General features: G+C 32.3%; 2 protein-coding genes across 2 annotated transcripts; both read left to right on the forward strand.

Moving 5' to 3' along the window:
* The first annotated feature begins 1,364 nt into the window (after positions 1-1,364).
* LOC130612970 (uncharacterized) lies at positions 1,365-9,131 on the forward strand. Its single transcript, XM_057434299.1, has 5 exons — positions 1,365-2,874; positions 2,961-3,308; positions 4,678-5,016; positions 6,326-6,557; positions 8,999-9,131. Exons 2-5 carry the CDS (start codon positions 2,972-2,974, stop codon positions 9,129-9,131), a joined length of 1,041 nt encoding a protein of 346 aa, XP_057290282.1. The 5' UTR covers positions 1,365-2,874; positions 2,961-2,971.
* Positions 9,132-9,193: 62 nt separating this feature from the next.
* On the forward strand, positions 9,194-10,682 carry LOC130612716 (uncharacterized). The gene is made up of 2 exons (XM_057434065.1): positions 9,194-9,258; positions 9,626-10,682. The coding sequence occupies exons 1-2, from the start codon at positions 9,222-9,224 to the stop codon at positions 10,006-10,008; spliced, it is 420 nt and encodes a 139-aa protein (XP_057290048.1). The 5' UTR covers positions 9,194-9,221; the 3' UTR covers positions 10,009-10,682.
* Positions 10,683-11,389: the final 707 nt, after the last annotated feature.

Consider the following 11,389-nt stretch of genomic DNA (forward strand, 5'->3'; position numbering starts at 1 on the left):
GTTTGCATGTTTTCATGTATCAACAAGTCATCTGTTGAGAAAAAAAAGAGCTAGATCAGCAGTATTTCATAAGGTGTTTCAATACAAGGATACGAAATTAAATATCGCGCCACTGGAAACGATATCTGATGTCCTGCTGGAGGAAGATTGTTGTAACCATTGTTTAGCAAAGAATGGATGCGTGTCTGTGAATTATGAACGTAGTGGATTAAAACGTTGTGAATTACTTGCAGAGGATCGAGATACAAAAAACGAAACAGATTTTGTCAATGAGAGATACTTTTCCTACTACGACACCGATTGAATTGCTACTAAGAATTGCACTAATACTATCTTCGATCTTCTTAGCGGCGTATTATAAATTACGCCTTATGTCTACGCCTTATGTCTAGCCTACCAAGTATTTTTTGGCATCTTGAAGGGATATGGCAAAAAAACAGGGGGCGAGGGTTGGTTATGTCATACCTGATAAAGAACCTATAGGGATTAAACTTCTTTTTTTCGTTCTGCTAATATTTAATATTTCAATCTGCAAAAGAAAAAATAAGAATATTAAAATCTCACCAAACTAACCCTGTTTACAATCGACCTTGGAATATGTGTGGAGAAATTTGCGTTATGGGAAATCTGAATTTTTGGGCTTTTAAAGAAATTTAACGAAGAGCTTGTGTTTGATCTAATTAAGGATGTGTGAAATGAGCAGATTCAAGTTAAAGAGATTTTACAAAAAATAAAAAAATCCTTAATTTATAATATATTTTTTCTCTATAAAGAACATCAAGAAAAATCTGCCATTCTTGAAATTTTACAACTAGATTTCATTTAGTGTTTTGGTGTTAATTGCGAACCAAAAGATTGAACTAGTATCCTACATTCGGCTCTATTGGCGTTTACAATCTACGGTAGGGTTAAAAAAGAGCATGTTTGCGTGCTTTATCGCAACTCTCTACCCTATGTTGTTCAGGAATGGATACGAAAGTAGCAGTTAACACCGAAAGAAAGTATTCTAATAAAGTATGAAAATATTCCACCTCGTTCTTTGGAAATATTTCGATAATTTTATAACGTTAAAGGATTAAAAATTCATGGAAATCTATTTTAATCAAATTTAGCAAGTTGATTTGTGTACATGCAAATCAAATTATTTAAATTCATAAATTATCGTTGCCGTGACTAGAACCTAGTCCTCTATTTCTATTTGAACATTGAGGGGAAAATATGAGAGTGAAAAATATGAAAGGTGAAAATCAAACAGTCAGTTAGTTAGTTACCTTAGCAAAAAACAAAACAAACTTATTTATTATAATAAGTAGCTATGTATGCGATTCAAAAAGATTCTCCATTTCATTAAGTAGCTAAGCATATACGATTCAGAAAGATTCTCAATTGAAATCTTTTAATTCTATTAAAATTTAGAATTCCTTATTGATGATTAGCTTTAAAAAAAGATAATAGCATCCGTAATTGGAATATTTTTGATTTAAAACAATACTTGTAAAGTGGCTTAACAAGTTAAATAAAGAACATCGCTGTATCTATGGGTAAAATGTATCTAACGAACATTATGTTCTAAAGAGTTTCTAGAGTGTTTAATGTTGCAATTTGTGGTTACTGCTCACATAAGGATTAAATTTTTTTCGAATAAATATTTTTATTATATTTCTTAAGTAACTAGTCGTTAGCCCGTGGAGAATCCACGGGTTCGCCCGTCCTTTTATACCGCATTGCGTGCTTCTCGCTATTCAGCAGCTAAGCTACCATTTTGCGTGACAGACAGACAGACGTATACGGGCATTATAATATAGATAAATAATAAAATACAATTTTTAAGTAATGATTTCTAGGGCAATTTGAGATTCATAAACAACAGTTTTATTTGCCATGCTGACAAAATTGTCCGAAAGTAGCGAGAGCAATTTGTCAACAATATAAATGGTACGAATGTTTATTAATTCAAAATAGCCCGAGAAAGCATGGTATTCCAGCTCGTATACGTGCTAATTCGACTTTTTAGTTTGGTTGTTAAGCGTTATCTTCTAGGTTCGCAAATGCTATATCATTAAGAAGTTGAAATCTCCCTTCGCTTGTTTTTAATTTTAAGATAAGGTATTTATGTCAAATGTATAAACAACGCAAGACATTTTTTAATTAATTAATTAAAATAAAATATGAGGTTTAGATCGTGGTTGTTTTACAACATTTTTAAAAAGACTGGTTCTTACCTGTTTTAGCGCTGATGATAAATAACACGCTTATCACTAAAGAGGCTTCCTTCACTGTAATAGTTTTTAGTCATATAAGTATTACTTGTAAGTACATGGTTAGAGTGCAATTAGTAATTCGTTTTTAAAGATAATAAGGATTATATTTAAGGGAAAAAGCAAAAAAAAGACTCTCCTGTTTTTTATATCACTGAGATATGATACTGAAAATTCGCAGCTTTTCTTTACTTAATAATTACCACAGGACAGAAACATGCATAAATAACCGGTTAGCTACATAAACCAATTATTTCGTAACTTTGAAGCTTGCAATTTATTGTTTAACTTTTTTTATAGTAAAGATATTTCAAGTTATACATTCCTGTTTCAGATTAGGAGTAATGAATAAAGTAAAAACCGACTTATAATGATACCCACGGTTGACTTTGAACGCATAATTTCCGTCTAAAATCGATCAACAGGTGTCCCCATAATAGTTACTCTTGTTACCCTAAGATTTATTTCATTTACCCATCAATTGAGCACCACTATCTCACAGTGATAATTATCGTTGTTTAGATTGTCAGAGATTTATGCAATGAAAAAGATTCATGTTATCCCTGTTCTTGTTGGTCAGCAGAATTTTATCGTTCGCCTTGCATTTGCAGAAAATGTAGGATTTTTTAGTTACCTCGTATTTGTTTAATTTTTAACTATATTATTGCAGAAATAACCTGAGCAAATTTTGTAATATTTTAGTGCATGGTAAAATGAGACAACATTCTCCATGTTGGATAAGTTACATCACAATCAACATTTACTACTACCGAGTTTATGGTATTAACCAACAAAATCGAGTTGTAGTCACCCCAGGAGCATTACCAACCAATAATTCCTTTTCAATTTATACATTACCTTGGGTACGTGAAATAAAGTATCGCAGAAATAAACTTATTTGTGGAATAGGTGGCGACAACAGTATTTATATTTGGACAGGTTCAAGCTGGACAAACTATTACGTGTTTGCTCACAGTTTCGATTGTGCTGCAAAACACATCCTCACCATCGATTTATCAACGTTTGAACTTCATTTGAAAGAAGACAATAGTAAGTATATCTTATCTTATGTAAAGACAACAATTTACGAAAAAGAATTTTGATAAAAAAGCCACAAATTACGCGCTTAGTTACGCAGTGAATTCACAACTGCCTTAAACTCCTTCCTCCTCTCCCTCTTCTCCACCAACAGAATATTGAGTCAACGGCACTTTTCCAGGAACTTTATGAATTTTGCAAAAAAACATCAAGTTACGAGGATGCAGGGGTAATGCTTTTACAGACTTTATGTTAGGTAAGCAGCGTTTAAAATGAATAAGTCGCCCTTTCAAAAATGTTTAGCGTACTAAGAATGTCAAAGCACACAGAAGTCGCATAGTTGTTTTTAAAAAGAACACCTCTGTACCTTTTAGCACATTTTAAGCTCTGCCTCTAAATACTAATTTTAATCAAAGAGAAGAGTAAGAGAAAAATAAATTAAGGAATGAAAAATTCTTTTGGGCGCAGAAAGAAGGGAAAAAGGAAGGGAAAGGAATTTCTTTCCAGACACTTTGTATTTTTTATTGACTTTAATTTCTAAATAAGTAACAACACGCTTAATTAAGTCTTTATTTAAAGTTGACCAAGCTCAACTTATCTTTAAATTCTTTTTCTTTTTCCCAAGTTTATGCGAATGATAATAATATACTCTTTATTACAAACTATTATATTATTTAAAAAAGTTATTTAAAAGCATTTATCGCGCAGGGGTGAGAAAAATATCGGAAATATGTTTTGAGTTTTTTAAGTTGAGAAGTAAAGAACGAAAAAATATGACGATATTTTTTGAAAAAAAGTGCAATATATTTTTATCATAGCTACCAAGAATAAATTATTGTAATTTGATATACTCTGTTAATGCCTGCTCAATTTTAATTACGGTCCACTAAGTCCTTTGTTCAGCAACAACGTTATTGCAACGTTATTGTTACGTTATTGCAAGATACATACATATCATTTAAATTCAGTATAAATTTCGTAAATATTTAACAATCGAATTAGATGCAAAACTCCTCCAACATGTTATCATTTTATTCTAACCTATATAAAAAAGGATTAAATTTAATATTTTCAGCAGTGGAGAATTCGAACTTCTTAATGACGAATAATTCAACCCTCAATAATGTGTTTTTCATAAAAATAATTTAGGTTTTATATGAGAAGAAAATGATGAAACAAATTTGCGACAAAGTTCCGTTTAATGAGAACACAGTAACATACTCAACGAATTATTAGGCAGTTAGCAAAAATATAAGTTTTTTGTAATGTAAAAAAAAGTATTAAAATATAGCATATATTTCGTATAAATTATCCGATCAAAATTGGAAAAGAACCTCAACCATTGATCATTTAATTTAATACAATTACTCTTTTTCGTTAGAAGCTTCCACTAAAGTTGCCACGGGTGCGATTTCGAGAATTCAGGAATATGGCAAGTACTGGTATGCCATTGGCAAAGATTGCAAATGCATCATGAGACACGAGACCACTCCTTCTCCTACTGTAAATAAATGGGAAATACTAACAACAAATCCAGGATCCTCTGTTGAGTTTAAAGTTGCATTTAACGATATTATTTATTCGTTACACGAAGATCAGAATATATACGAATGGTATGGAAATGAGAACAGATGGATTATGATATATCAAGGTCCCTGCATTCATTTTGATGTTCATCATCTCATATTTTGCGTCACATCAAATCATGAAATTCATTCGAGTATGTAGTTCTATTTTTATCTTTCTAAAAACATTGTTCGCTTTGATGTATTTACCTTAGCCATAATATTTTGACGGTAAGGCTCCGTAATAGCCCTGATTCAGACCGATAAAAGTAACCCTTACTTTGGGCAATTCTCAATTACGAAATGGCGAGCGATAAGTAAAAAAGGAAGTTCCTTGGCGAGATAATTGAAGAACCGGCTTTAGGACGTTTGGAAAATTTTTGTATTATCATGGAGGTAGAAATAGATTTATTTCTACTTCCATGACATTATTGATCTTTCAGCAGTTTTACACTCATTAAATATATTTAAAAAAGTTTTTGTAAAATTCTTGTGCTTAATAGCAACAGTTTAGCTAGCTAGCTAGCTACGTAGTTTTGTTTTTAGACTCATAGCCACTTTCTCTTAATGCTGACTAAGTTAAGTATTAGTTTACCAGTTGTATGTTATAACTGCTATGATAATTATATATGGTATTAGATCTTTTAGCTATTGTTTGTGAGTAGTTATACCCCTTGAGTTGTTATAGAAGCATGAGTTATAGAAGATGTAGCTAGCTACAAAATCTATATACAAAAGTTTCAGTGACAAGAGAAAGATTTTTTTTAAAAAAATATGTGTAAACTTGTGAGTAATTTATATTTTTGTGATTAGCCTCCCTAATTTTGAGGGAAATATCCTGTCAGTTGTTTCAAGGAAAGAAAGCAAAGGCAGTTTTTTGGTGTTTAAACCTCCCATTTCAGCTACTGAATTTTTACCCAAATAGAACATGGCTAAAGCGGTATCAAACCCACAATCAGGTCGTGAGACAAACGCCCTACTGACTGAGCAATTAAACCCTAAACAATACCATATATAAATGAAAAATAATATTCTTCTTCTAGATTAGCCATATATCAAATACATAACATGACTTGAATAAATACACCCTCACTCTGAAATAAGCCTGCGACAAAAAACCATATCAGTTCAGAGTCTTAAAACTTTGGTTAATGTTGAAATAATCACTTGAAACTTTATTTTGGCTTAATAAAATAGAACCAAAAATAATTTCATCTGCAATTGTAGTCCCGAGTTTCTGAATTTAGGCGTTTTAAGAAATGCCGATAATAATACAAGAAATATTATTTGTGCGCTGGTTGTGGAAGAATATGCTCACACTGTGAAAATTATCCCTGGTAGAGATTATGTACTAAATACATGATCTGATGTTACAAAAATTTGTGCATAACTGAGTAAAATTGCATTGCCTGGTATTAGTACTTTAGAGTGAAACACACTGTAGACAATTTACTTTTATTTCAGATTATGGAGAATATGTGCCTCGTCCAAACATTCATATACCTTTTAAAACTGTAAACCACGTTAATAAAACGACACCATATGGCAGAGGAATGGATATGGACGGAAACACGGCAGTTGCATTAGATTTAGAAGCTAACAACATCGCATTGGACCAGTTTGGGAAAGGTTACGTCTTACAAAAAGGTGATGGAGAAAGAGTTGTATTTGGAAATTTTGAGGAAACGGCTCTTGGGTATGAATTATAGTTTAGTATAGAAAGAAAGAATTAAAGTGACTGAAGAAAAAAGTTTCTCATTGTTGATCGTAGCTAAATATATGTCGTTGTTTGTTCGAGCACGTTAAGATAATTGGTGACAAAAGGCAATTACACCTTGCTTTTAATTTTTTCAATTCCAACTGTTTATCTCCAAGCATAAAAGATCACAACTTTAACTTATAACGACTTATAACGACCTGGAAATAAATACAACAACGAGGTGACTAACTCATCGATTAAGATTGTAACCAATACACGATCAACCTATATCTATATCCGTTTTTTCCGCAAAATAAGCATGAAAAATGTGGCATAACATAAAAACGAGATTAGTTATGCGCCAATTTAATGTTAGTGTAACAAAACATTGTAAAATTTAAAGGACGTATTTTTTGATACATGTTAGCTAGCTAAACCTAACCTAGCTACATTTTCAAAATTATATGTACACATTTTTCATGTAACTTTTTCTTAGGAAACTTAAAACTAAAACTTAATTAAACTAACGCATAGTGCCACTTTATATTACACTGTTCAGTTAAAAAAGTGAAACTAGCTTGCTAGCCAGCCAGCAAAGTTACAGGCAAAACAGCTAGCAGCCAGCTAAGCTACAACCCTAGCAAAAATATATTGAGAATTCCATTTTGAGGTCTTTCTCCCCCCAAAACCAATGTTGAAGATAAGATGACTCTAACAGAAGTACCTTATAGGTAATTAACATTCACTTTTTTGAGGTCAGAGGGGGGGGGGGGATATGAGTAATCAACATACTATTTTTAAGTTTTGCGTGCTATTTTTTTTAAATTATTATTATAGATTAATGACTGTTGTGATCACACTCTCTAGCCTTATAGTCACAGTTTATAGGTGACATAAATTTGAATGTAAGCCTTTATTTTATCGAGGTCCTTATCCAGTACAAACGAGAAAAAAATAAAAGAATCACTTGTCTTGTAAAAATTTTATCCTCATAAGAACCTCTGAATTTTTGGCGAATTCGAATTCGAATTCGGCGAATGGCGGATTCATTTTTACTTTGTTTTTTTACCTTTTGTGATAAAATCTTGAAAGTCTTACAGAATTGTTGAATTTGTTTATTCACAGAGTATAATCTTTAGTGAATTCTCCCATAGTGTTAATTTGTTAAAATGTGGAACCAACAATATCGTTTTTACCTCAGAAAACATTTTCACATAGTTTTCTCTGATTATATTTAAAGTTTGACATGACGAGCATTTTATAGATAAAGTTTTAGTAGGAATCTTCCCTTTCTAAGCATTACGTCAAAACCGTGCGAGTAATCTCTTTGGTTGTTTTTCTTAAGGAGCAGTTTTCGAATTAAATGGGAGAAAACTAACATGCTTTGCGAAGTGAGCCTCAGCAAAATCACTAGGAGCTTCATTTGGCCAAAAAATACTAGGATTGTTTCTCTCTTAATACAATATTTCAGAGTTGGACATCGTCCCGCATGTTTTGCTTTAATTTACAAATTATTTTGTACTTAGCCTAGTCTGGGATTTTAAATAAATATTTTTATAATATAGGAACTATGACATAGGATAAAATGTGATAAGAATAACCCTAGGAAAGAGTCCCTAAATATTTAATACCAACAACAAAGGGTTTAAAGTTCAATTTGCCAACCAAAAAAAGAAAGTCAAATTAGTATGCTAATTCTGAGATCAAAATAATGTAAAATGTGAGTTTTAAATATTTACAACCACTGTCAGTACTTTTGCTGATGTTGTTTGGAAAATAAGGTTCAATGAGTGGGATATGACAAAAGACATATTTTAGCAACATTACAAATCTTGATAAACTCCATGATATTTCCCGTTTATTTGGAGTGAACCAGCCGACTAGTCATCCATCCAACCAGCCAACAAGTATACCTAGCTCATTAAACACCGAGAATATTATTACCAAAAGTGAATAATTATATATTATAACAAACTGATTTTGCATACAATGAAGGTTGACTCCCATTATATGCAAAATTAGTTGTTATCATACGTGTACTACTTCGTTGCGAACTAAAAATATTCTGAAAACTAATCTCGTTTTTATGTAGTTCTGTATTTGGTGCGTATATTCCGCGGAACGAAATAGATATCAAATAGGCATATTTTGTACCAAATGCTTTAAAATTCACATTTTTCGACTTTTCACTAATGATTCACTAATTCTTCACCTATTTATTTGTAGTGATTTTTTAATCGTTTTACTGCCAACTTAGGCGTTCAGGAAGAAAAGTCTTCTTATCTTATCACTTATTGTATCTTACAGTCGACAATTCAATGAGCGCATAAAACCCAACCACAAACTCTCTTGTACGAATGATCAAAATAGTACGTGTCATAACGTTTGTTAATAGAGCTCTCCTTGATGTTCAAACATATTTCTAATTTGTCATTTAGAGGTCCATTTACTAACCATGATAATTTTCCAACATATTTTACGATATCCATGTGGTTCAGAACCACGCCACAATCTACGCATACAGGAGCAGGGTTAATCTCCACAGCGATTGAAACCGGTATGTACAAATAAATTTTAAAAATGCTCTTGAACTTTAACCCTATTTGCTTAGGAAATTTTCGAATTTATTCTGGTTACTACTGGATTAAATTAAATGGAAAAATGATAAGTGTGTATTGTGACATGGTGACAGATGGAGGTAGGGTATCTACAACTACTATTTCTTATCTTACTTATTTTCACCAAAAAACTGTCATTTGTGACATCGGCTGATTTTGCGGATTTAATTTAATTGATTCAATATAAGAAAATAATTAATAAGTTTGGATAAATTTTATCGAAATCATGAAATAATTAGCAGATTATTTAATCGGATTGCAGTATCGCTACCGTTTCATGTGCTGTGGAGTTGATACCAGCTGGTAAAAACCTCTTTATTCTGCTTGATTTTTCTTAAATCGTTTATAAAAAAATTGTCGTTTAATTGGCCAACCTTATTTTGATTTTAAGCTTTTGACAGTTCTAGTTGTTAAAAAAAAACAGTTACTCATTCTCATTTTTTGCAGGAGGCTGGACACAGATAACTCATCTAGACACATCACTACAGGCTCATGAAATTTCAGATGCTACAAAAATTGGTGACGTATTCTTTAAGAATTTTGTTCTTACTCACGATGGTCTGTCAATGTTAAGGGAACTGGTTGATTTCAAGCAACTAAGGATACGATGCAGTAAACCCGCACATCACGACAGAATTGTTGACATAGCAACAACAACGTCATCTGTTTTGGATTATTTCACTGGAGTCACTGATGAAAGACCTTACGCGTGCGGTGGATTTTATCCGTTAGAAGAAGACAACTCCGTTTTGGCTCAAGATTTGGTCATCATACCCGCTTCGGTGTCAATGAGCGCTTTAAATATAATATACTTGATATATATTATGTAGCTACTGTACACTGGCTAGATAGTCTATGTGACGATATAACTCTTGAAGGTCCAGCCATTTATCAGTACTATGTGCGGTAAGAACAGAATAAGACGAAGGTCAAGAAGAAGAATAATGATACTAAACTTCGCATACCGTATTCTCTCTATCTTCCGCCCAATCTCTACTTAACGCCTTTCTCCAAAAAAAGCGAGCCCTAAAACCAAAATCCGTATTAAACGCCCCTTTCTATTTAACGTCCCTCTCTAATAAACGCCCATCTCGTATTTATGCAAAAAAAAAACAATTTACACTGAAATCAAATAAAGACAATGTTTTGGACGGAGTGTGTCAACGGTTAGTATATCTATACATATTTCGAGAGATATATTTAATTAATTAGACCTAAAGGCTTAGCTATAAAGCAAATAGTTAAATCTTTCTACCAAATTTAAAAATTATTTTTTCTGATAGTGGCCTACTTGAGAAGCTTGTCATGTTTTTTATACTTGAACCTTAGTTAATTACATCATAGACATATAATCTCTTTTAATTATATATCAAAGACTACAAAGCAATTTTATTTTGACGCGAACAAACTGTTTTTAAATATATTAACCTGTTTATTTACGTTTAAATTATCACACACTGCAACATTGCACGATTATGTTTATATGATATATCTCAATATTTATTATTGGAAGCACTTTATTGTAATTCATACATGCTTTTGTATAAGAAACACTTTTTGTGCATAGTTTCAAATTTCACTGATTTTTTCCGAAATTGGCAAACTTGTGCAAAGTTTTCCACATTATGAAAATTGCCGTCCATAAGCAGGCCAACCATTATCATGTAGAGTCAATACAATAAAAGCAAGTTTTTTGTAGGTTATTACCCTGTAAAGGTGGTACCAGCTGGTGTCGTTGATTCGGTTAAAATTTTTTATAGCATCGTCTTGTACACATTCCAGTTTGCAACAAAAGGTTTCGAATTAGGGCAAGGTCTAGTTCTCTGAGAGGACATTCTCTAGGACTCGTCATCTGAGCCATGGTCCCTCCTGGGAATATTAGCCAGTATTACCCCTCGGTAATAATAATAACAACATTCCCTCGTTATTTGTGAGGCTGCCCATGCAAAATATGCACATCTATCTATTTCTGTGTGTGATCTTGGAGGCTCCAAGGTGTGATGAACGTGTCTTAAATCCTCAAGTTATCTATCCCAATACAATGCAAAGGGTGGCACATTGAAAGTCTTTATCTTTACCGCTAAGGCCACTTGCCTTTGAATACTTACCTTTGCACAAATAATCCATCTTTGTTTCCATTCCTTCCAATTTGTCTGCTATGATTTATTTTGCTTTAGTTTACTTCTGACACCATATAATAAACAGCGCATT

Source organism: Hydractinia symbiolongicarpus, chromosome 10 (assembly GCF_029227915.1).
Source record: "Hydractinia symbiolongicarpus strain clone_291-10 chromosome 10, HSymV2.1, whole genome shotgun sequence".
In the NCBI taxonomy this organism is placed as follows: domain Eukaryota; kingdom Metazoa; phylum Cnidaria; class Hydrozoa; order Anthoathecata; family Hydractiniidae; genus Hydractinia; species Hydractinia symbiolongicarpus.